The 27,024-nt window shown below is 37.9% G+C and overlaps 1 protein-coding gene across 7 annotated transcripts in view; it reads left to right on the plus strand.

Moving 5' to 3' along the window:
- Window positions 1–24,805, plus strand: part of LPIN1 (lipin 1) — a 58,199-nt gene extending 33,394 nt beyond the window's left edge. For 5 of the 7 annotated variants that reach the window (XM_050972661.1, XM_050972663.1, XM_050972660.1 and 2 more), the window contains 12 exons: window positions 164–351; window positions 1,262–1,355; window positions 3,699–3,768; window positions 6,567–6,659; window positions 7,959–8,032; window positions 9,995–10,139; window positions 12,765–12,913; window positions 14,566–14,652; window positions 16,056–16,208; window positions 18,061–18,175; window positions 20,291–20,394; window positions 21,259–24,805. In XM_050972661.1, coding sequence (XP_050828618.1) covers window positions 164–351; window positions 1,262–1,355; window positions 3,699–3,768; window positions 6,567–6,659; window positions 7,959–8,032; window positions 9,995–10,139; window positions 12,765–12,913; window positions 14,566–14,652; window positions 16,056–16,208; window positions 18,061–18,175; window positions 20,291–20,394; window positions 21,259–21,418 — 1,432 coding nt within the window. In that variant the 3' untranslated portion in view covers window positions 21,419–24,805. Of the gene's footprint in view, window positions 1–163; window positions 352–1,261; window positions 1,356–3,698; window positions 3,769–6,566; window positions 6,660–7,958; window positions 8,033–9,994; window positions 10,140–12,764; window positions 12,914–14,565; window positions 14,653–16,027; window positions 16,209–18,060; window positions 18,176–20,290; window positions 20,395–21,258 lie in introns of those variants that run through there. The other 2 variants (XM_050972664.1, XM_050972665.1) reach the window with 2 other exon arrangements.
- Window positions 24,806–27,024: the final 2,219 nt, after the last annotated feature.

Here is a 27,024-nt window from a genome sequence, read left to right on the forward strand (position 1 = left end):
TTGGTTGTGTTGGGTTTTTTTTGTTTGTTTGTTTGTTTTTTTTAATTATTTTTTTATTTTTTTGTTGTTGTTTTTTTTTTTTTTCCCTAAGCTTGTACTAGTTAAAGGGAGTAGATTTGGGAATGAACACATGAATACTGAATTCCTGATTTTTCTTGTCCAGTGGGGATAATGCCCAAAGCAAGAGCATGGCCGACGTGGGGGCACGGCCGGCCAGCCACTCTCCCCAGTCTGTCGGGAGCTCAGGCGTTGACAGCGGGGCTGAGAGCACCTCGGATGGAATCCGGGATTTGCCCTCCATCGCCATTTCTCTCTGCGGAGGCCTTACTGAGAACAAAGAGATAACCAAAGGTACAGCATGACTGTGTGAATTGCAGACATGTGCTGGCAGCTGGGTTTGGGCTTCCCAGCCTGAGGCTGCAGAGCCCTCCTGTGGCTGTGCTCAGCACTGGGTTGAGAACATAAATACTGGCCATGTAAGGATAAACTTCCTAGAACTTCTCTTGATTTTTAACACATTTAAGCAATCCACTATATATGAAAATGTTTGGAAGTATTTTATTGGTATTTTTACTTATTGATAGTGCTGTGTTTTGTATCACAGTAGTGTTAATGATACTTCTGCCACTTAGTACAGTATATAGCTAGGAAATTCACAGTTGTTAGAGTCAGGAGTGAAAAAGGTGGTCCATAAATGGGGACATAAGAAGAAGGAGTTGAAAAGTTCAACCTGATTCCTGCCCTACCTCCAGTTCCTTGTGTAACTTTTAGATAAATCACAATACTTTGTGCCTTAAACTTCCAGTGGCATAATGTGAAAATAACTGTGTTAACACACTTGGACTTTCTGCAGTAATGTGGTCTCATAAAATCATATGAGCTTGATGCTGCACTGACTGCTGCTCACAAGCTACTTATTAAAATGTTTCAAATATCCTGTGATTTATTTGAGTCATACTCTCATCTGAATCACTTGTAAATTACATAATTTTTCTAAAAGGAGATTTTCCTCCCTCGCAGTTCAGTCCCTGAGCTTTCACTTTAGGCTGTGTTTTGAAAGGAAAAACACCCAGAAACAAAGAGACCCTCATCTTCTGAGATTGAGTCTCTGAACAACTTGATTCCATATTGCAGTTAAATCTCAGCACCCTTGTAATGAAGGTGAGGCCAGTGTGTGTGAGAGGTGTTGAGAGGTTTAGGTTGGCCCATCCCAGGCATCTGTAAATACATGCTTTACAAATATAACTTCTTTCTCCCACAGAAGAGTTCTTAGAACATGCAGTAACATATCAGCAGTTTGTGGACAATCCTGCTATCATTGATGACCCTAACCTTGTGGTTAAGATTGGAAATAAGTAAGTATATTTCAGAAAAAAAAAATTACTGTTGTAACAAAGACCCTTCTTTGTCACTTCATTGCATTACATCAGTATAACTATAGCTGAAAACCAGGTTTTTAATGTTTGTAGCTTGGATTCATCCAGAAAGAGTCAACTCCCTAGTGAATTCAGGTCCTTATAGTTACCTTTCCTCCTTTGAATTGAAAGTGAGGAGCAGTTTCAGATGACCTGTTACTGACACAGTTTGAATTTCAATAAGCTGCTATTAAATGCTAATAGTATTCACACTCATTGACAGAGTAAAAATGAAATATGACGTGAACTTGCTAAGGCTTGCCCTGAGCCAGTTTGAATAATTAACAGGGATACATCAGTCTGCTTCCAATCACTCAGTACCAAGCAATCTTTTTGTATATACTGAATATTTTGCTAATATGCCTCTGTAGAGGCATTGCTTTTCAAGACTTGTCAGACTTCACCCACTGAGTACAAGGCTTCCATTTCTGCAAGGCTAAGACATTATTTTGTATGTTTGTATTGCTGGCAGCAGGGCAGTGCTATGGTCTAAGCCAGATGCAGCTTTTTGGGGGGTTCTTTAACTTGAGAGTTGCTTGCACCTTGCAAACAGAGGAGAGATCATGGCTTTGTGCTGCTCTTAGAGAGGTTTGGCTACCCTTGGTCACAGACATGGCTCATGCAAGGCTGATGTAGCAGGTGATAGTTTATATTGTGCAGCCTCATACCTGACCTCAGCTCTCTGTGGTCTGAGGTGAGTCACTGCTTCCCTGACACTGTTCTCTGAATCTGTTAGTATTTTTCTGCCTGCTGAATGTATTGGGAAGAGAGGAGACCTTATTGAGGATCTTAAATGTCATATTCTCTCAGTGTCATGTGAACTTCCATCTTCCCTAGACAATGGATACTGTAATTGTCTGACTGTCTGGAACGTTGAGCCAGGTTCAATGTATAATAGCAAGAGCTTGACATCCTACAGGCTATAGCCCCGAAGTTTTATGTGGTTCCTTGATGGAAAAACAGTGAAAAAAGCTTGCAAAAATGTGGCTTATGCTGTGATAAAGAGGAATATAATAAGGACTGTAGCTGGATAGATGCAGGCAAAGAGTTGTGGTCAACAGCTCTGTCCAGATGGAAACTGGTGTTCCTGAGCCAGTCCCTGGCTCTTTGCTGGGGACTGGTGCTCTTCAGTATCTTTGTCAGTGACACAGACTGTGGGAACAAGTGCACCCTCAGCACATTTGTAGATGACACAAAGCTGAGTGGTGCAGTGGAATCAACAGAAGGAAGTGATACTATCCAGAGGGACCCCTGAGGAAAGGGCCCACAAGAAACTAATGAAATACAAGAAGTTAAAATGCAAAGTGCTCCAGCTGGTTTGGATCAATCCCAGATATGAGTACAGGCTGGGAGATCCACTCATTGAGAACAACTCTGTACAGAAGAACTTGGGGGTTCTAGTGAATGAAAATCTGGATGTGGGCCAAGAGTGTGTGTTTGCAGCCCAGAAAGACAAACATATCCTGGGCTGCATCCAAAGCAGCAGGGGCAGGTCAAGGGAGGGGGTTCTGTACCTCTGCCTTGCTCTGGTGAGACCCCACCTGCAGTGCTGCATCCAGCCTTGGGGTCTCCAGCACAGAACGGACATGGACCTGTTGGAGCAAGTTCAGAGGAGGGACATAAAGGTGATCAGAGGCTGGAGTGCCTCTCCTATGAGGACAGGCTGAGAGTTGGGGTTCAGCCTGGAAAAGAGAAGGCTCTGGGGAGACTTCATAGCAGCTTTTTAGTACTTAAAGAGAAAAAAGGGGGAGAGCAACCTTTTATTATGGTAATAGTGATAAGATACCGGGGAACAGTTTTAGATGAAAAATTCTTTATTACTGTAAGGATGGTGATTTACTGAAACAGGTTGTCCAGGGAAGTGGTGGATGTCCCTAGAAGTGCTTGAGGCCAGACTGGATGGGGCCCTGAGCAGCCTGATCTAGTGGTTAAGGTGTCCTTGCCCCAGACAGGTGATTTGGAATTAGATGATCTTTAATCATCTAATAATCCAATAATCTCCAACCCTTCCAACCCAACCATTCTGTGATTCTGTGACTTGAGTAATGTGTTACAAACACCCTTTCTGCTCAAGGCCTAACTTCTCTTGCACACCCTGAAAATTCTATGTGGTAAATACCTGTGAGCATTCTGTGGAATAAGATGGGTCTGTTATTACTAATGCAGGTCAGAGTTTGATCTGTGCTTCATGTCTTTAACCTGCTAGGTGGTGAATACCAGGTAGATTGTGAATTGGGGCTTTGGGATTACAAAATGCTGTAATTGTCTCCCTTGCATGCCCAGGTACTACAACTGGACAACAGCTGGTCCCCTTCTGCTGGCAATGCAGGCATTCCAGAAACCTTTGCCAAAGGTGAGATTGAGCATGAAGGCTGGTAAGAGGAGGAGTTTAAAATGGTGCCACTGATTAAGGGAAGGAAATGGGTTGTTGTACAAGAGAATCTGCACATCAGTAAAATCTCCCCACGTATAACCATCATTTATCTTATGTTATGGCCTAAATAAGAACTAAGTTTGGTCTGTGAATAGTGTTTGTTTGCTAGCTGAAAGTTAATAGAACTATTTTGAGGTAGGAAAACTTCTTTTTTATTTAATTAATATGGATTTTAAACATAAATTATATTGACCCATGTTAGTGTTTGCTGTAGCTGCATACTTGGCGTTTGCTTTCTGTTTTATATGTGTACTGCATATATTATTAAATAAATACAAATAAGCTCAGTGAATAAAGTTTAAATACTAGATGAGGAAGGGCTGCAGCTTGCTAGCTTTTTGTTTCTCAGTTGGTTGTTCATAACCCAGGTAGGTAGTGCCAGATAGCTCTATGACTGTGTGACAACAGTGTGTGTTGGCTTATATAAATGTGCTGAAGAAGTTAGTTCAATGCCATATGATCTGGTGCCACATAGATGCTTGTGACAGAAATACTGTAAATGTATATAAAGTACTAGAATCACCACTATCCCTATTTTGTGTCCTGGTTAGACATGGATTTAATAAAATTTTGAACCTAAATTTTCCTCCTGCCATTTGCAGCACTTCACATATCTTTGGGATTCTTCTGTGTGAATTCAAATGCTATCTCTGTTGCCATCACTGTGGACTAAAAATTTCTGTAAAGCCCAGAATATTCTCTGCCAGTATTTCTTTCTTAGTGCCACGTTACCTCTATGTGCAGTCGTGCACCTGGATGGTACCATCCCAGTATAAAATAAATTTAGCCTAAAAATCCCAAATATCTGGTAAACATTGCTTGAATTTCAAAGATGTCACAGAGGCAGATGTTTTGTGCATTACTGCAAATCTGGTAATCATCAAAGGGGGGATTCATCCCATGGAACTCAAATGCCCACAGAAGGTACATAGTTATCCTACTCTGTATTTGCTGGGTGCTCACACAGTGTGATTTAGACCTTGATAGGTGCCTCTTGGGTCTTCATTGGCAATAAAAATAATGTAAGGTAACTACATTTTAAATTAAACACTTCAAAGCCTGAGCCAGATGTCTTGGGTTTTGTCTAGGATGTGTAAATGGAAAGAAGTGCTATAAAATATTTTTCCATAATGTTACAGCAGATGGCAATTCTATCAACAGCTTTATACCTATGCCATTATTCATATAGATTATCAGCTGAGAAAAATCTTCTATGAGTGTGTAATTCAATGTGCTTGGTTTTTTTAATGGTTAATTTATATTCTGAATGCTGATAACTTTCTTGAGAGTGCAGTTTTAATTTAGTGGAGAAGCCAATATTTATAGTTGGAACAATCTGTATGTTTGGAAAGGTTTTTTTGGTTTACTGTACCTCTGAAACTAAAATGACTCATTTATGTTACCAGTCATCCTACTGATTTTCTTCATGACTTGTTATTTAGAGTTTTGATTTGCTGTAGTAATAAGGTTAAGGAATTGAAATACTAAGTTACTTTAATAATAAACTGTTTATGAAGTGTTTGAAAATGGATGTTTTTGCAAAAAAAATTTACTGATATTCTGTAAAGTACATTTATATGCACATCTAATTGTAAGCATGCGAATTCCCCCACTAAAAGTGTGTAGGATATCTGCTGGAAGTTGTTGATATGTTTGAGAATCTCCTTAAATTGCTGCTGTTCTCAATTGTGGCACTCCATTCTCCATAGCTCCATCTCCTCCCTGTTTTTCTTACTTTGTTTACAAAACTCAACTTTCTTTTTCTCTAGTTTCTTTTTTTCTAATATATTTTAGATAATATAGTGAAGAAAACCTATGGAAAAACTGAGAAAAGGCATCCATTGTGCCACACATTATCTGAACACAGTCTTCTCTTAATTGTGAAGAGTTCTTAGTTTTTAAATTTTTTAAAAAATCATTAACATCACAGCTTTCTTTTGGGGACCTTACTTGCAGTGGAAGCTGTTATCTCAGAAATACAGTGTCCATGCTGTTCTAGGGTGTAACAAACCCTGTGGCCACTTTTACCTTAGTATTTTCCCATTCATCTGTTGCTTCTCTCTGAGTGAAAGAATTCAGCTTCCCTTGTTACAATGCATAAGTCTCCAGTCATTATGGATTGAAAGAACTTTTCTACTGGTGTCTAGTATGTAGAACCAATATAAAGTAGAAAAGGTTTATAAAAGAAACTATTCTAATATTTTCAGTCAAGTTCATATCATGATAAGTCATAAACTCATAACTCATAAACTCATAAAAGCTAGTAACTTCTTTACTTTTTGCTAAGCTGGTGATTGAATACAAAATTTGTAAATAACTCTCTTGCATGTCAGTTTGTTACTGTTTTGCATGACACCTCCTTTAGGAAGTGATTATTTTTTTTTAAATATATAATTTGTACTAAATAACTTAGAAATATCAGATTCTCCATTCTAGACATTATACTAACATCTCTTTATGCTTTTTTTCTTCTTTGATTTGATTTCTTTTTCATTTTCCTTTTAAAAATACCATAAGTATTCATGCTTAAGTTACTTCAGAGCAGCTCTGGATACCATTAGATTTTGCTTTAGTAGAATTTATGGTCCACAGACAGTATGTTTACTTTTATTCTATTTATTATCAGTTAAAACTGTGTGTTTGGCACTTTTTCATTTATGTATGTCAGGTTGTCCTTTATTTTGGGCCTTTTTTATGTTACCATCCATTTAATACAGGCAACTGTGGAATCTATAATGAGGGACAAGATGCCAAAGAAGGGTGGAAGATGGTGGTTTTCATGGAGAGGGAGGAACAGCACTATTAAAGAGGTAAGTTTAAGAAGCAAGCAGTTTCCTTCTGCTTGCAGTGGGAAGGCTGGGATCTGCATACTCATCCCTCAGAACTTTGCTCAGTTTGACTCAGGGTGTGCACATTAAATGTGGTCTGAGGTCTGGTTTGTTTTGTCTTCAGAAAGCTTTGGATCAGACCCTACCTGAAACATTTGCCTGAAGAGTTTTGATTTGTTTTCATTACACAGATCTGAGGCAGTAGTATCTAATGTATTAAATCTCTCTTTGGAAACCTAGGATCAGAGTTGTGCAACTAATTTAAAATTTTCGCTCAGATTATTACCTACCTCTCAGCAGCTTTGTTTTGATGGTAGAAGAGCAGACATATTTATGAGTAGAGTGAGCTGTAAAACTCAGCAGAACCTAAGATGGCAAACTGACTATATATATTGGTTTGAAAGTCTTTTTGAGTTTCTTTTCTGTGTGTTAGAAGTTTGTGATAACAATCTTAGTCATGGATGAACATCGGAAAACTGAAAAATCCAAAGCTTTATATGAAATATTGTTGGCTAGTAAAACCTCTTCATATTAATTTATGCTACTGAAGTATTAGTACTTGAGGGGAGAAAATTACTTTTACTACAACTTTATGATTTTGCCTCTGTGAAGAACTTCTTTACCTTGCATGAGATAACCATTGTACTGATCTGTGGGTATGGGTTTCAGAGCATGAGATTTTAGTTTTATAGTTGTTTGAAGTTTTCAGGATTTTCTCTGGAAGTATTTGATTATCTCTTGAGCTGTGCTGACTTTAATGGAACTATGTAAAGCAGAACTATTCACTGTTTAAAAATCTTGTGGAGTGACTTTGGTAGTGTTCAGCATCCAGTCAAGATAAAAGCACTTTAGAAAGTTTTACTGGATGTAAGATTTAAATGATTCTCTGAAAGGTAATTTGTGGGTGTTTTTTCCTTCTCCCAAGTCATACTTTGCTTTCTCTGGTGAAATCTAGCTATTTGAGGTGTATGAACTGAGTAGCTTTGGAGTTGATCCCAGAACTTCAACAGTACTAGATGTTAAACCTGGTATTTCTCTACTTCTTCCCTGCAAAACTAAATCTTAATTATTGTTCTGAGTTTTATAGTTGCAGTTTTTAGTTCTTTCTACTGCTTTTATTCTTTAAGGGTTTTATTTTGCCTGCGAACAAAGAAGACAAACATACTGCTGATTTTTACCAAGTCTGTACAAGGCAGAATTTGATTTTCAGATATTTTTCTAGAAACATCTACTTTCTGCTCAACACAAGATGCACAGCAACTCATACTTGTATTTTTACAGGAAACAAAGCCAGAGCACGGTATGAGTGAGAGTGGACTTACAGAAGAATCTTCACAGATGAGCAGGGCAAACAGGTACCCCCAAAATCATCTGTACCTGAAACAAGCAAGAGTTATCATTTAAAAGTGAAAGCAAGTTACCTCAGCTATTCAAGCAAAGAAATACTGTGTCAGTGAAATACTTTAAATTTGTTACTCATTGCACCACAATTGTAGGTCCCTACTGGCATTTCTGCGGTTTGGCTGGCAGATCTGGGACTCCCATTCCAGCCCCTTGGAAACACACTCTAATTGGAGCAATTCTCCAAAGCTACATGTATTTCCCTAGAGTTTTGAAGGAACATCATAGATGAACCCAAGCTGTTGTCAGATCCCAGTTGCTTAAATTTTTTTATTTATTTAGATTTAGGGCCTGACAAATAAATTGGTTCCTGCATATTTTGGAAAGGTAAGGGACTTTCCAGAGTGTTTTTCACAGGCAGTAGTTGTGGTTTTCTGTTGCTTCTTTCCAGGATTGCAGAAGTCTCTTCCTTCTTGTGCTCCTAGCAAATCACACTGTACAGCCAGAATCTCACCTCGGAGGGTTCCATGGCATGAGTTTTAGCTTGCTTGAGAGGGATGAATTAGCCAGGTCCCTTTTCTGTGCATATACATCTCAGTGTAAAGGCATCTTGTTTGTGCTGGCTGCAGTTACAGCTGAAAAGGACCAGATTCAAATATGCTTTATGCTCATTAAGTGAGGTTCAGGGGTCCTCCTTCTGAAACAAAAAGCTCTCATTCTTTCTGGTGGTCAGCAGTTGCAGTCCAGGCAAATGTGCTGGAAGGAGGATTCCTCATTCTGTAGGAGATTAGTTGTTGTCTCTGTGTCCTCTCTGAGATTGAGAACGAGAGTTAATTGAAAAGGCTGATTTTCCTTTCAAGGATGACGAGTGACATATAGGTCTGTTTCTCACATGGTTGTTTAAAAATAAAATTTAAAGTGGGATTAAGAGTTCAAGCAGACTAGATTCTGAAATTGCTATTCTTTGTTTAAATTTTAACTGGCCTTAGAAATATCTCATTAAAAATTACTGTTTGCAAGCAGAATATGACAGTGGGGATATGACAGTGGGATGCTGAGTAAAGCTTTTGAGATCACATATCAGAAAGGATTAGATAGGCTTTTAAATGTTGCTAGTCATGACATGCAGTACCTTGATATTGGGTCAAGACTACCAAACATACCTCCAGGTGTGATTGAAATAAAAGGCCAAATGCTGATTGTTTTAAAGATCAGATTTGTAGGATCTGAAAGAGTTTTAACTTACACCTACAGTGATAGGGTTTTTTTTTACTGTAGGAAAACATCCTTTCTGAGGAAGAATACCCTTAAGAAGTTTCTAAAATGTGGTTGTAGGAGAACAAAAGTAATTATTCCAATGTGTATTTAAACAGAATATTGTGAGGGAGCTCAGGTTTTATGACTTTTCATCATTGCATTCTGAACAGGGTAATCCTGCAAATCCCGGAAATGAATAATCCTGTTATCTGAAGCTGCTCACTGAAAGAACTGGAAGAGTTTTTTTGTATAATAACCCTTCCATAACCTGCATTTTTTTTAAATTAATTTTTTAATTATTTGGGGGAGTAGCGAAGAGGCACAGAGAAAGCCAGCATAACAAGTGCCTCTTTCTTCTTTTGAGAACAGAGAATTTTTTTAAAGTTATAGTATCTAATGCTATTATTTTTTATCAGATGAGATTTTTGAGTTAATATAATACATTAATTTATGTTAATTAAATTTAAGTAATGAAAGCTATTATAGCCATTCACTTGCCTGTAGCAATCCAAGTTTGAATAATGGGGAATCTGTGAATGAAAGCTTGGTACTTCATTGATATATTAAAACTTATGATATGAATGACCTCCTGTGAGACAGTACTTGGTAGCAGAGAATCAATGACTTATTTGGTGACTCACTGTTAATGCATTTTTAATGGCTACTGAGATGCATTTACGGGCATGATAACATCATTTTCTGTGTGTGCAATGTTCCAGAATAAAAGATGAATCTTCTTCAAGTGATGAAGACCCTAGAGCTGCCAAACAAAACCTCGGGTCATTGCAAACCAACTCCAGTCATCTCTCATTATTGTCTGGAATCAGTTACAAGAAATCACTTCGACTCACTTCTGACCAACTTGTGAGTTAATTTTACATCCTTGTCCTGAAATGGCATTTCTAATACAACATAAATCTTTACTGTTATTCAGGCTTCAAACTTAATTAGCTCTTACATCTTGCATTTAATTCTCTCTCATATTTTTCAAAAAAGCCTTTTCACATGAATGTTGTTCCTTGCAGCAAGTTCTGGGTTTGGAGGTGGGATCTTATTTAGAAAATATCAAATTCCAAAGTGTGTATTTATCACCTGAATAAGTGTATTGGAACGACATCCTTCCTTGTAGTATGTGAAATGTGTATATGTTAACAGGCCTCACTTCTTTCTCCTTCCTCTCTTTTCCTTTTCTCTCATTTATAGGCAGATAGTCATATTTTGCATGAATACAGTTTTCTGTTAGTAACTTCTGAAAGACCTGCTTGTGAATTTATAATGAGGCCAGGCTATTGATTTCTTTGGAGCTTATTAATTTCTTTGAAGCCAATTCTCTTCCTCTGTGACAGAGGTGTTTTGGCTAATGATGACAAAACTGTTGCAGTTTTGTGTTCTGTACTTTTCAATTTTATCCGGAAAAATGGGCTACTATAGGGAAATGCTTCTTGTCATCTTAGGTACAGATAATTAATTTTCTGAAGGAAACCCACATGAAGCATACAGCATTTAACAGCCCATCACTTACTGCCTGAATAATTTGTAAGAAATGCAGTTTTTCCCAAGAGACAGATGAGATATGTTGGTTATTTTCTGTTGGAAAGAGACAGCAAGGGGTTACACAAATAAAGTGGGACTTCACAGTTTCAGAACCCTTGCAGAAATTAGCCGAAGTTAAAACTGCTCTTAAATTGGTTTCTCGATGAAACAGTGGGTAAGATTAATCAGTTACCCATGAGTTCTGTATTCTCTCCTCCTTTTCACTTTTTAACTAATTGAAAAGTTGGAATGAAAGATTATGAAGGAAATGATATACTAGGAGTATGAAATTCCTGCAGGTCTTGGGAAAACAAACAGGTAGGTTCCCAAATAGAATCAAATCAGTAGCCTCTTGTCTCGCATGTCACTAAGTGGCACAGGAGACAGTTTAGGGCAGCAAGGAGGGAGATTAAGGATAGTTTGTGTAGGCTAAAAGGTAATAGTTTATGTAGTGTGAGAGGTTTGTTGTACAAAAGAGATAAAATACTGTAGAACACAAATCCCCCTAGGAAAGGTCTTAATTACAGTTTAAGGAACTTTTTGTTACTCATATTTCTCTCTGCATATGTGTCTGTCTTTCAGAGTGGGAAACCCCCAGAGATAGTCCCCATTCCATCATTTGTTACTGATTATGTGAACATTTGGGGATTTTTTTTTAAATTTACCTGATTGTGAAACAGAGTTTTTTTGTTTATTTGTTTTGTTCTGTTCTATAAATCAATGCCTAATATACACCACACAGGGTAAGCCTCAGCTGTTGTTTTTTAGAATACCTCTACTGAAAGCAATAAAATTCAGTGTGACCAAATTGGGTTGACTGGTTGGATGCCAGGTGCCCAGCCAAGCCACTCTGTCACTCCCCTTCTCAGTGGGATGGGAGAGAGAACATAAAGTGGATAAACAAAGAGAAAAACAAGTATATTCTCTACTTCCCACCAGTGAGGGATGCTCAGCCACTTCCCAGAAAGCAAGGCTTCAGCTGTGGGAGGCAGACATTGTAGAATAAAAAATGCCCCTTGTCCCTTCTCCTTTCCTTAACTTTTATATCTAAGCTGATGTCATATGGTGTGGACCACCCCTTCGGTTAATTTGGATCATCTGGCCTGGTTGTGTCCCCTCCCAGGATCCTGCCCACTCCCAGCCCCTTGATGTTGGAGAGACAGTGCTGGTGCTGTGCCAGTGCTGCTCAGCAGTGCCCAAAGCACCTTTCCAGCTGCCAGTGCAAAGCACAGTACTGTGAGGGCAGCTGTGGGAAATGAGCTCCAGCTCAGCCAGACCTATTACAATTTCCACCCCATTCCCTACCATTTGTATCGCACTCAGGTTCCACATAGTTGATTTATCTTCTGACTGTTCCATAGTATTCCTTTCTCATTCTTGAAATCCCTCTTTACCCAGAGATTCGACTTTACGTTCTTAAACCATCTCTATACCAAACATACATTTCATTAACTACTATCCTGTCCTTTCATAGATACATAGCCCATTCCATGGGCTTCCTCCACCCTTCCAGATCCATGACTTGGGCTTCATTGCATCAGGATGAGTGGTCAGGATAGGAGAGCAGCATACCTGATTGTTGGCACCAGCACTGGTCCAGCTCAGGTTTTCATTGCATTTCCCTTGCTCCTTGCAAAATTCATTCTTCATCAGTTTGTGTCATTGCTGTTACTTTGCTTTCTGCAGCATACAGTTTACACCACAGATTATTTTTTCCCCAAGGTTAAATCTGCCTGAAGCACTTAATGGTTCTCCCTATCCTTCTGAATTTCCCCCCAAGTACACCCTCGTCTTTGGGCAAAAACAACGCCACAAATGGGTTTGACTTTCTGGGAGGAGAAATCCACACCAGCTTCCCCAGCCAAATACACCAAGGCAGTGCACATGTGCAGCTTTTACACTGTGTCCATTTCACATGCTGAGTTTGCTGATCACCTTGCTGATAATGTCTTGCAGAAAAGCTTAAAGCTCAAGAATGGCCCCAATGATGTGACCTTTAGTGTTACAACCCAGTATCAAGGCACTTGCCGCTGTGAAGGCACCATTTACCTATGGAATTGGGATGATAAAGTTGTTATTTCTGATATTGATGGAACAATCACACGGTGAGTTCATGAACAGGGAGAGCCTTTATATACAAGGATTCTCCTCTTTAGTTTAAAGGAAAATATAATTAACAAGGAGTGTTAATCACAGAATCTTCGTATACAAGTGTTTTGGGACATTTTGTTTCTTGGTTTTGGGGTTTTTTTTTCTGTTTTAATTTTTTTTTAAATTTTTAAATTTGGCTTTCAAACAATACAACAATCTTTAGTTGAATTCTTAACTTAATAGACACATGCCATATGTACCCATTATTTGTCACCTGTTGGTGTTTCATGATAGTATTGGAAGACCTTCTGCAAAATCCTGACCTTTTTGTTGCATCACACTCATGAAGTAGGTAATAACTCATTAAAAGGAGTTATTAAATATGAAGGAGTAATTAAAAAGAAGAAACGTGAATTTTGTTTTAAATGGCACTGGCACTCCTGGGGCATTCCAGTGTTAGGCATTATTACTTAGAAGACTAGACTCCAAAATCAGTGTCAGAACTAGAATCTCATGGAAAGTTTCAGATTTGTACTTTGGGCAAAACTCATAATTTTGGAGTGACCAAAAGGATTTACTGACTTGCTGGTTTCTATTTATTTATTGTGTTTAACACTTCTAGGGAAAACAATTATGTATGTAACAGGGAAAGCATGAAATAAAAATACAAGCGTTGTCTTTTGTAGTGAGATGTTTAATTTGTTTTGAAATTAATTTATTTCAAAATCAAACTTAGCTATATCTAATTAGGAAAAAGAACAAGGAAAAATAATTTTCAAGAGCAATCTGAGGGAAATTAAAATACTTGATTTAAACTGAAATTCTCCTTTTTCTTGTGATTTATCCATTGTATGTCAAACTTCTTGTGTGGTGCCAATGTAAATTAACATCTCTCCCCACTTTGCTCTCTTAAGCTTCAGTAAAGTGAGTGGGATCTTTTCTGTCTGCTATTGATCTGCCCAGAGTTATTGAATTACTTCACCTTACAAAGCCAGTGCAAATCCATCCTAAGCCATTGCCCAATATTTCTTCCTCTAAGATGCAAGTTATTCAGGGTGTGGACTTCTTACCGTGTATCTGTACAGTGCTTTGTCAAGCAAGATACTCATTTGCACTATTTGTTATTATAGTGTAAATATTCTTCTATCATATAAAGCCAGAAATACAGTGAAGCCGGAATGAATATTTCAAAATAGTTTACACCTGACCAACTCCTGGCTTAATGTGGAGAAGATAGTTTGAAGTAAGCTAAAATGTGACTTGCCTCATACTTTCAATTTCCCATGAACATACTTTATGGGTATGTTTGGTTTATTTAGAAAACATTTAATGTAAACCTCAAAAATTATGTTTAGCATTGGTGGCCTCTTAGAGGTCTGAGTGATGCTTGTGTGCTGTGACTTCTGTGTTATCTTTTGGGGCACAAGCTTATCCATCTTGGGGCACAGGAGTAACTTAAACGACACGGCCAAGGATGAGCATGTCAGTCTATCTAAAAAAAGAAGGGCAATAAACTAATTCTCCTCTGATGACAGTCAGTCCCTTACAGAATACCTTTTTTTCATTTACAGCTTCCAAATAAGTTAGTGGGATTTGTATTAGACTTGACTGTTATTATAAGTATGGGGTTTTTTCAGCTCACTTATATTGTTTTTCCTTTATTCAGGTCAGATACTTTAGGTCATATTTTGCCAACTCTTGGCAAAGACTGGACACACCAAGGGATTGCGAAGTTGTACCATAAAGTGAGCCAGTGAGTATTCAGTAAATCTGTTCATGTGTCTGTGGCTTGTGTTTATTCATTTGGGCATAAAAATTTAAATTTCTCTAGGCTTCTCTTAACCTATAAGGGTGACAATTTCATCAATATCTTCTTGCTTTAGTGATGCTTACACGGTGTAAATGTCTCCTGCATGATGTGCAGAGCAAAGCCTGCTTTGTGATAACAAAAGCAAAAGCCCCCTATTTGTGAATTTTTCTTTTATTGCAAGAATGTCAGCTTTTCTTATATATTTAAATTACCATGAATGTGTGAAAAGCCTCTGGTACACATCACAACTCTCCTCTTAGTTAATCTGATTTGTTCTGTGTGCTAGAATTATGCTAAGGTTCATTTATTGCTTTTTGTTGTACATGGATGATGAATTATAAATTACGGATATTGGGTTCTAAATTATGCCGGAGACACTTCCCTGCATGATAGACAAACATGTTCACAGAAAAGACAGGACAGTCTGGGAATTCACATGCTGAGTTTTATGTATAACCTCTGCATTACATTTGGTGGAAATGTTAATTAATTTTTTTAATTGCAGTTGTTATTTCTGTGCCTGCCAGCATTATCAGTTGTTAGGGCAACTTTGATGATCATAAACGTAGGGGAAAAAATAGATTTGAGTCATGTTGGTTTTCAAATTACTGAGTTAATTATGTTGTGGCTATATTACAACTGAACACCATATAAATGCTTGACAGATCTAATGACCATGTGTGTACTGAATACAGTATTTCTTTATTTTATGAAAATTAATTTTTTAATAGGAATTGGAAAGTAAGCTGCTGTTAAGTTGAGCTAATATCAGATATGATTCTGTTCTAACATGAACAGAATCAAAGGCAATCTGTGACTTACATCAAAAATTTAATTTCAGTGTCAAGTTAAAGATTACTTCTCATACTGTATTTTGAAGCTCAAGTTGTTCCAGCTTGAGAAAATATGTTATTGCTAGATATCTTTTTTTGCAGAGGCCTGAGAGGCAGGAATGCAACACTGATAATACGACAAAGGCCAATATACCATTGTCTGATTCATGCCAAATGTTTTCCTCTTTGCAGATGTCTTTCCAGTTAATTGTAAGGACAATGGTTCCACCACACAGGGACGAAAGATACCCATAAGGAGTCATAAGTCCTGAGAGGAGCAGAGATAAATGAATCCTCTTTAGGTGTCATCACTAAATGCAGCAGGGCTAGATAGGTTTTATTTACCCAGTTTTCTGGCATAAATGTTTTTACTTCTTTCAAGTTAAGTCTGGGTTAAACATACAATTTAACAGCCATGATTTGATTCATGTAAAAAGTAAACCCTCAAAATTATTACTGTCTAAACACCTGCTTTATTTTTACAGTAGTTTCTTCTTTTATATCTGCTCACAGAAATGGATATAAATTTTTGTACTGCTCAGCAAGAGCTATTGGAATGGCAGGCATGACCAGAGGATACTTGCACTGGGTCAATGAAAGAGGAACTGTGCTGCCTCAGGGGCCAGTTTTGCTGAGTCCCAGCAGCCTGTTCTCAGCTCTTCACAGGTAATGCAATTTTGCTTTTACAGAGAAGGAAGCTAAGGTTGGTGGAGGCTGAATTATCAGCTTTTTTAAGTGGGAGAGATTGAAATAATTAATAATTTAATTTTTTTTTACATACTGGAGCAAAATTTAATTAAGAAGAAATTTTGTTAGAGAAAGACCAAAATTCAGTAGTTTCTCAATATCTGGTTTATATCTTAGGTGTACATTAAGGCACAGCTGTGTTCACTGTTTACCAGTAGGTACTGCTTGGTGTCTATGTGTTTAACATCATCTGTTCATATTTAGCTATGGGAGAAATGTGGACATTTTCATAGCAATCCCTCTTGTCTTTACCTGTAAGATGTTCCAGTTGGCATAAGTGTATTTTTGTGGAAGGCTATTACTTGATGGGTTTTGAAGAAATTCATATAAAAATGAAATTAACTTTTTAATAAAAAGTTAATAAAAACTTTTTATGTTTTTATTAACATACTGACTGTACTGTGGGATTCTGTGAGGACAATGTTATCTTTCCTAGGTGTTGAACTGTGGTGAGTGAGTAATAACAGCACAGATGATGAATATTGTACCTTCTGCCTAATTCAGCAAAGCATGTCAAGTGATTACTGAAAATATTTTAAGCTGTTAAAAGCTGCTGTGACAAGATATATTTCATTAGAATTTTTAATGGAAGGTTGTTCAGATGTTCTCCTGATTGAGTGACATGCTGCAGGCTGTCTTACCAGTCACATTCTAAATATAAGAAACCATGGAGGTATTAGAGTGTGCTTCTCAGACTGATTAAGCAGTAAATGCCGTGAAAGGTAGTTACTGTTATCTTCTGCTCCTTGTATCTAGAAATACCTTTAAAATGATACTCACTTTGGGATCTTGTCTAGACTAAGGAATGCCCATCTTTCAGTGTACACTGTTGTAACTGCTGAGGTGTGTGGGCAATAAATGACTTCACTGTTTTATCTGTAAATTTAATCCTTGTACGTATGAGATCAGGAGTGAGACTGAGGAAAGGTGGTTTTATTATCTTTTGCATGTTCTCAGGCATTGCTTTATACATAGATCTGCTGTTTCAAAGGGCTGCTTTACTCCCATGAAGCTTCTGTACTATTTACATCTTCCTTGACATTTGTGTTGGTAGTAGGATCTTGGGTTCTGAGCTTCTTAAGTGTTTTTGTGTCATGTTGGCATCTTCCTATGTTATGGGAACTCCAGACTCTGCCACCTGTTCAGTCCTCTTGCCAAGAGAAGCTTTGTGAAAGGGTTTTGCCCAGAGATGAGAACTCCTGTGTTTATTAATGAATGATCTATTCTGCAAGAAGCAGCTGAAGAGAAATAGAAGATTCCTTTATTCCTTGAATTTTGCTAATTAGCAGTGGTGGAGAACCTGACTGTAATTCTGTTTTAACAGGCTGGGGGGCTTCTAGCACATATGGTGATTGCAATCCTTTTAAAAATAAAATTTAAAAACCCCACCATAAACAGTGAGGGCTAATGTAATGTGTGAATCATTCTGCAGTTCTCAGGAGGCAGTTTACTTGGTGAGAGTTTGTCTCATAATGATTGATTTAGCAGCTACTCCCTGTAATCCACTATCTTTGCTCAGTAGCCATCATTGTAATGTAGGCTTCAATAGAAGTTACCTTATTTCAGAGGATTTACTTACTGTGTCCATTATGTAAGCTTGGGAATACGGTTTTGTCTTCATGGGCAATCTGACTTCTAAAAGGTTTGTTGGAGAAGAGTGGATGCTATGCAGTACTATCTAGCCAGGTGAAAATGTTGAATAAAGAAGATAACATGGATTGTGGTGTATTTCACGTGTACTTATTCAGCTTCCCTTTTTTTATCTTTTCAGGGAGGTCATAGAAAAGAAGCCAGAAAAATTTAAAGTTCAGTGTTTGACGGACATCAAGAATTTGTTTTATCCTAACACAGAGCCCTTTTATGCTGCTTTTGGAAACAGACCTGCTGTAAGTAATAGCTAAATTTATTTCTGTTGCAGAGAACAGAAGCATTGCTGTTATTTCATGGTTCTGTTGTATTAGAACCTTGAAGCTTTAAATGAGAATTAGACACAATTTATTAGGCCCTGTACAAAAGAAAGCATTAAGGTTCTTCCTCAAAAATACCATGATGTGGGATTCAGAAATGGAAGAGCAGCAGAGTAACTAGGTTATATCTGCATAAATTAGCAGTTAAGCTTGTGTAGAAACAGTGATCTCATTTTAATCCACACAGATACAGTGTCAGTGAGGTACCTGTGGGCAGACAGAAAATATTCCAGTTTAATATTGAGTGTACTTCTCTGAGTACACTCAAAAGACCTTGAATGTCCCATGAAAGTCAAAAGGTTCTACTTTCTGTGAAAAGTGATGTGCAAGTGATTTCTGTGTCTATTGGTCATGGAAAAGGATGGAAAGTGATACATTGGACATAGAAAAGGAAAGACAGATATCTGTCACTTGTTGTAGGACTGGATATTTGGGCTATATAAGGCTCCTGCCCTGGACCAAAGAATGCTGTTGTGCATCTAGAGAAGTAAACGGTCTCATAGGCTTGGGCTGGGGCAGGGGGGGACCCTGGTATGTAATTACCCTTTCTTTAAAAGCATTATGTCAGAGCTTACAGAGGTCCTCACTATCCCATTGCTGTATTGAATTGTTATATTATAGGCAACTTAGTTTCTATCATCAAGGTACCTTTAAACATATTATGAAATAACATTTTAAAAACTTCTGTGATGTTGTATTGCGGATAATAACAACCTCTAGTTCAATTTTTTTTTGAACCTCAGGTAAAGATGCATTAAAATAATGATTTTATTTCAATAATACTTCAAGTAAAACAGTAAGTTACTGTTTCTAAAGTAATTACTGATAGCTCACTCCTATGCTTGCTGCCAGAGTGCAGGCTTCAGGTGTGCAGTGTGCCATGGGTTTTGTATAGCTCAGGACCACAGCTTTCTCAGTTTTCTGCTCTGGGTTTTCTGTTGTTTTTCTGTTTTGGTTCTTTTTTGAAAGTTGTTTTGTTGTTGTTGTTTTGTTATGGTTTTGGTTTGGATTTTTTTTTCCAAGAACAAACTCAGGGAAATTTCTTTACACATGGGTGTTACAGGTGTAGACAGTGTGGACTGCCACGATGCTGAATTCTTGAAGTGACTGTTTTCACTTTTGTTCAGTTACTCAATTTTTTTGAACAGTCTTTACAATATAGAAACAATAATAAACTTTGTGGTTTCATTAATGTTCCAGTTTTTCACCATCTTGTCTTTTAAATCCATGATTTATATTAGCAAAATGGAAATTGGTTTTGCTCTGATCTTCTGGGAGATATTTTCAACTTTGGTTTTGTCAAGGTTTTTTTCAGAGCAGATCAGAACTTACTTGTTTTCTTTAACAATCTCAATTTCATAGAAGATATTCTTAATTCTGACTTCTATTTGTACTTCCCATAGTCGTATCTGCATTACCTGCTGTGGCTCACTGCTGCTGTTTTGGCATATATTTCTTGCTTTCCCTTCTTTTCCCCTTGTTCTGACATGGAGTATGCCATATGAATATGCCACAAATCTGAACTCAGAGCTAAGTGATGGCTTTAGTATATACATATTTGTTATGAATTTTGTCACCTTGTCCTTAAGAAATAATTCCTGTTTTATGTGTCAGTTGCATTTTAACCTCTGTACACTGTTGTAACATACTCAGCACAATGCACACAGGACTTTAAATATTCTCTGAAAGAAAACTGAAGGTGCTAATGTGCTCTTACACCAAATGTCATTCGTTTTTTACTGAATGTTATTATTATGTTAAGGGAAGTTACTGAAAAAAATGAACATGATTTTGATTAACAGTTTAAACTGAAGTGGCAAACTTCTTATTTAGCAGGAAATTGACTGTTTCATGATCATTTCATTAGATTGACCTCATTTGTAACATAATGGAGAATTTCAGGCACACAATAACTAGGTACATTTAGTACCGGTTCTGTGTAAATATGTTCTTTTGTGTAATATATTAAAACAAGATTACACATGGTTTTGCAAAGGCAGAATCATGATTTTTCTTCTTTTATATTCTTTTTAGGATGTTTATTCATACAAACAAGTGGGGGTTTCTTTAAACAGGATATTTACAGTTAACCCCAAAGGAGAACTTATACAAGAGCATGCAAAGACAAACATCTCATCGTAAGTAATCTCTTATCCCCTAACACTTCATGGACTAAATTAATTTGCTGTATGTAACTTATGACTTATGTTGCCCAAAGATCCATTCAATTTTAGTAATTAAAGATTCTTTAGAATACTTCAAACAAAACAAAAAAGATTTCAAATAAAATACAGACTTTCCGCTTCCCTTCAGTTAAACTGACACAAAGAAATTTTTTGTATTTAATATAATAAACTCCATCTACTTTAATCATGTAAAAGATTTAAAAGTAGGTTATTTAGTCTGCACAAAAATGAGACTCACTAGTTTCCTGATGCCATCTGCCTTTTCCTGGCCTTTTCAAAATTTCGTTTTCCTGGATCTCCTATCTAGAACAGCCAGAAAAATCTGAAGAGAGGGTCAAGTGCTTCCAGAAAGATGCTTAGGCACTGGTAACCCATAACACTGGAATGGTTTTTAGTAATGTTAAGTGTTGGTGTCCTTAATTGAAATGCAGCCATATGTGTATAAAATATGAATAATCAGTTGAGCAGGGAGCTGCTTGAGCCAAGCTGGACAATGGAGAAGCAGAATGTGGTGCTTGAATATTTTAGCAGATGATCTGAGTGTAAAATGGCATCTGTTTCTCCCTAGGTGAGTATCATTTAGAAAGAACGGATTAGAATGAATTTCTAATCCTAAATGTGAATCCTTTCTGGAAGCTGGGCACCAAAATTAAGTTTAGTTTTATTCCTTTGAGGAGAGTGACTTGTCCATTGTATCTTTTTGGAAATGTAGTCATGTCTTAGTGGTTGGGGATGTTTAAATATTCAAAATAAGATGATCTGAAATGGTTGATGATATGAAATGGTTCAGCATTCTTTTCTTTGTTTATTTTCCAGCTATGTCAGACTCTGTGAAGTGGTAGATCACATTTTCCCTTTGCTGAAAAGAAGTCATTCTTCAGACTTCCCTTGTTCTGACACCTACAGCCAGTTCACCTACTGGAGAGAACCTCTGCCACCATTTGAAACTCAGGATATACATCCAGCCTCATCTTAACTCCATCTCCAAATTGTTGGTCTCACCTCAAAGAATGGGTTGGCTTGTGTTGAAAGGACACCACTTGGCTTTTGCTGTTGACAGTTCAGTTGGAATCTCTGAAGTTGTGAGCATTGTATTCTGCTGTGAGCACACTTAGGAATGCTTTTGCATACTTACTTAGGTTTCCAGACCGGAGGAGTCTTGTTAGGAATAGGAGTTGCTTTTCTAGGTCCTCTCCCAGCTCCTCAAATTTTGCCATGCACTTTCATTATATAAGGTCAATTAAAAGTGCAGTGATGTTGGGGTTGCAGGTAAACATGCCATAAGGTTGTAAAGTGATTCCACATCTGTTCTGCATCACTGAAGCCATCTTCCATCCTGTCAGAACTCCTTGCCAGTAAGGGAGCTGAAGGTGCTCACCATTCCTGACATTATCTGGTGACACAGACATGGATTGCAGTCTATATATGAAAATGCTCTCTGAAGGAGGAAATGATTCTTCCCCTCTCTCCTTGCTTGACCAACAACTGTTTGTTTAAGAGTTAATTACTGGTCTAGATCCTCAGCAGATGTAAATCAGTGTAGCTGTCAAAACCAATTGAGTTGTGTTTGATTTATTCCAGCCTGTTTTGACATGGGACATTTCTGAGGAAATAAATTATATGTATTCTAAATTGAAAGTAAATGAAATAGGATGGCCAGATTCTTCCAGTCTTTTTCAGTTTGAGAGCTATCATACTTCAGGAGTAGCTTTTTGGATCAAGGTAATTCTTCAAGTGGAAGATACAGGCCACTGTGGACAGTGCCCAGGTTACTGGAGTGGGTCATTTTCAGTAAACACATCTTTCCAACACACAGTGTGCTGAGGTTGAAGATTTTTTACTGAGCCAAAAATAATGAGGATTTTATCAAAATGGAATAGTTTTGTTTGAGATATTATTTTGGTTAAAATGTGAATTTTGATGCTGGTAAGTGATGCATCTCAGGTTTTTACTGTATGGATTTTTTTTGCTTTGTTTTGTATCATAAAGAATGGATACTTTTAGTGCAATTTACTCTCCTTTAAGATAATGAAATCTCCTCTTTCTTTTTTTTCCATATTTATCCAGACACAAGCTGTAGATATTGCTTTTGACAGCCTTAAGACTGAACTGTGAGCGCTAAAAGCAATACTGTGGATCAGTTGATAACATTTTCCAAATGGTCTGCCTTTACACAATGTGGTACTTAAACTATGGACTCCAAGTGCCCACATGCCAAATGATTTCAAATGTGTTGTAGATATGGAAGAATTTTTTTTCTTTTGGAATATACTGAAAAGTCTAATTGTTCTCTGAAATGCTGTAAGTGGCATCCTGGGCTTCTCAGACTACAGCCTACTTCAGTGTGGCTGCACTGGTGGTTCACAGGCTGTGGTCTCTGCCAACTTGTGATCTGAGGCTATAGTGTTTTGCAGCTGCTTTGTAGTGTTTTCACTTAAGAGTTTAATAACAGAAAGGCAGAGTGGTCCAGGAGAAATTTTAAGATGTGATTGTGGCTGTTTATCACCCAGAAATTTGGAAATGGCTGCTCTGTATCACATTTCTTTTGTAACAGCAAATTCTGGTTTTGCATGTCAAGAGTGATAGCAGTGTCAATAGGATGGTAACTCTCTGGTAAGGGTTTTCTGAGTTTTACTACTGAAGACTTCATCTGGGATCTTAGTGGGCCAGTTGGTTTCTCTGTGCCTTCAATAGTAATGAGAACAAGTGCAATGCTTTACATAGCTGCAGTGTGCTGTGGAGAGCCCTCCCTAAGTCTTCCTTTCACATGAACGTTGCTGCTTCAGGAAGGGTAAATACCTGCTTTGGACATATCAGGATTAGACACAGAGGAAGACAAGTGTTTGACAACCCAGAACTGATTGTGTTCTCTTGAAAGTTTAAAGAAAATGCAAATATCTTTTTACTTCAAGGTGTAAGAAATATGGGGTAGATTTTCTGAAAGACAATCAGTGGGGATTGCAGATTGCCAAACTGAGATGGTTGCATCTCTAAATATAGCCACACTTTCCTTTAATTATCTATTAATATTTGTCATTAATGATTGAATAAGTGGACAGATGTACTAGCTGGATCCTATCTAAATTCAGTTTTGGTAAAGGCCTATTTCAAGCCATTTATTATATAAAATATATAAAATAAAACTAACTGTTCTCTTCAGTGAGAGGCTGTCAGTTTTTTGCTTTTTATCCTTAATAGTGGTTGAAATTTATTTTCCCAAGATGGTACACACAGCAGCTCACTCCAGAAAAGATGGTTCCTGAAAGTTCTCCACAATTAAATCCTGTGATATATTTATTTATAACTTAATAAATAGTCAACCCAGTGTTGTTTCTTTCCTTTAGTATTTAAAACCAAATGATAATGTGAATGAGGAACTGTTTTAATTGTCAGATTGTGGCCACACTGCAGTGCTGGTACAGGTAACCCCGAGGTGCTGCAGGATCTGTCCCAAAGTTTTTCTAGATTTGGTTAAACAGGGTTATGGCTGACTCGGTCTGGTGTTGGTATCCATCTGCTTTAAGGCTGAAGTTGATCTGCATGACCTCCAGGGGTCCCTTCTGACCAACTTTTCTGTGATTCTGTGACGTTCAGCGCTTCGCTTCCGAGTTGCTGCATCCCCCTTTGTATCTGAAATTGAAATAGAGCTGAACACTCTCAGCAATGTGTGTAGCTGTAACTTTTATTAAATTTACTGACAAAAAAGACACTTATATGAAAATCAAGGTTTTGACCTGCTAGAAACCAACATACTTTTCCAGAAAGCATAAGACATTTTGATTTGGTAGCTGAATAATTTTAGCATAATATTTAAACTGCTTTCTTAATTCATGTGGCAGAAAAAGATACGGTTTAAAAAATTGCTACTCTTTCTGTGAAAGAAATAAAATCAACCTTGCTTGCAGTGTAATGCTGTTTTTTTTTACAGAAAGAATATGTTAACATAAGTATGCAGACACATTAAATCACAGTATATTCTATTCATACAATACACAGAAACTAGAATATGCAGCAGTGAGGAGGGACTAATGTTTATTTTCTGGATGTTGATGACCACAGCACTCTAGCTGGGTCATGGGAGGGAAAGAATGTTGTACTTGTGACATTTGTTATGCTGAAGATAAAATGTTACTGCTGTAATTTGAGGAAGGAGGAGAAAGAGGTATTGGGTATTTTTTATTTGTAGATATGGTTTGTTATTATTTGAAAGCCTATTTATATACAGTGTTTACTCTGTATATGTGTGTGCTACTGCAGTGATGAAAATAGTTTTAACACTTCATTTTGATCTGCTGAATGCAACAAGAGTATAAATATATATATTGTAATAAAGGCGAAAATAAATATTTTCCTGACTTTCCTATTTTTCTGTATTCTTTGATAATGGCAGAGTGCTTTTGCAGAGCTGCTGAATCTGTAAATCATGGCTTTTGTATCTCCAGTCTCCACTGCCTGTTTCTCACTGGGGCTATCCATTGTAATTTACATTAGTTTTGCTGTTCAGCTGCAGTGTTTTACCCAGAGCCTTTTAAATCTGAAAGAGTTTACTGAGGGAGATGGGGCCAGAATCTAGGCTCTGGCTGTTTTGGGACATGGGAACAGCATCTTGGAGCCAAGAGCAACCAGATGGGAACTGGAGCAAATTGGAGCTGTTGGGAATCCTACCCCAGCCCAGAATTTTTTGAATCTTCCTTTTGTCTAATTCCTAGTGTGACCTAAGCAAAAGCTGCCCATCTGTTTTGAATGGGGATGTTGTCATCCCTATCTCATGGCAGTGAGACCAGATAGCCCATTTTGTGGGGCTCCTCTTCTTTGACAAAGGCCATCCTGCTGGGGAAAAGCCAATAACCTTTTTCCCTCTTTTCCCTGAGAACACAGTGGTGCCTTTTGCTCCCACTGCCAGGTTTGCTGAGCAGACTCACTGTAGTGCAGTGATACCGCCAGGCCTGTGAGTGCTGGTATGGAAACAAAGATGTTTGGGGTTGATAAGGCTCTGCGGCATCTCAAGTTCTCTGTTAAAAATATAAGAGCAGCCGTATTTGGGCAGCCTGCAGTCACTGCTGCTTCAGACTTCTCTATCTTCTGTATGCCTCTGCCTTGTATAAACATTTACCCTGGAGCTCTGGAGACAGACTTTGAAATGAAGGTACCCTTTTAATTGAAAGTCAGAGAAATGGTGCTTTTGCATCAGCAAACCAAACTTTATGAGGACACACTCGTTGCTCCTGGAAGATCCCATTGACATTAAAGATACAGCAGTCTGAAGGAAGAAGCTCCTTAGGAGCAAAAACCCATAAAGTTGTTGGTGGGGGGGCATCTTCATCTTTTGTTGCCACGGGGAAGGTAGGGAATATTTCCTGAATGATACATTTTTATCCTTATAAATAGCCTTAATTCAATATGCATTGCATATGCCATCGAGTACCTCAGGATAGTTCATTGCCAGAGACAGAAGATGGTTGATGTTAGGAGCTAGTGCCTAAAAATATACCTAGTGTAACTTCCAGCTCTTTTATGAATGCATGAAAAGGTGAAGTCTGAGGGTTGTTCTTAGTTTTCTTTGTTTTATGCTTTTTTTTTTTTTCTTTTCATAAAACTCCAGCAAATTGTGCTGGGGAAGGGAATATACTCACGGGGCTGTGACCTCAGGTAGTCTCACTCTTGTGCTTGCAGTAAAATACAGCCCCTCATTGTGTTGAGTAGCTTTTTGGAAGTATGCAATCAAAGGGCTACTTGTAAATGGGAGCTAGGAGATGGTGCTGAGGAATTACAGCTGTTGGATGCTGTGGGAAGAGAGTTTCATTGAGACCTTTCCAGCCATTGGGAAGTGAGGGAGAAAAATAAAGGTAAAATGAGAATTAAGTTTTTTTCCAAGGGAAACTAGAGAAAGGGAACCAAACCAGAACAAGTGGCTAAAAAGCACCTTCTTGTTCCTGCCCCTGTGCTGACCTCGGATGGTGCTGGGTCAGGCACTGTCCTCTGCCTTATGCTCCCTAAGAGCACAGCCTGAGATCCTGTGTGTCTGTGCTGCACAGAAGACATCCGAAGGCCATTTTGGCTTCATTTGACAGACAGGAGAGAATAACATTGAACAAAAGGAATTCTATGCTGAAGTGTCCAAGGAATACTGCTAACAGCAAAACGAAGTTGCAATTGCAGCTAAATTTTAAGCTTATGTAAGGCCTAGGGCTTCTTTATTATTTTTTCATGAACTTGGGAAACAAAGCTTTCACCTGCACTATGTGCACCTCGGTGGTGCCATGCATGCATCCTGTTAATATAGCTTGCTTCAGTGAATAAATAGACATCATCATTTTACAGCCTACTTTAGCAAGTGTTTAACTCATCCCTCCCTGAGGTGAAGCTTATGCATATTCTTAAACACTTTGCTGGATTAAGCCAACTAATTCCAAGAAGCTGTGTACTGGGGAGATAGAGTTTCTGAGCTGAAGAATTGATCTGACTTTACTAATGGTTACCCTCGGACTGGATTTTAGCCTCCAGCACTGTCAGGTGTTCTGCCTACTGCCAGCAATCTATTTATTGATACAGGAAATCCATTTTGCCTTGCCTTGCTTTTAA

Source organism: Serinus canaria, chromosome 3, assembly GCF_022539315.1.
Source record: "Serinus canaria isolate serCan28SL12 chromosome 3, serCan2020, whole genome shotgun sequence".
NCBI lineage: Eukaryota > Metazoa > Chordata > Aves > Passeriformes > Fringillidae > Serinus > Serinus canaria.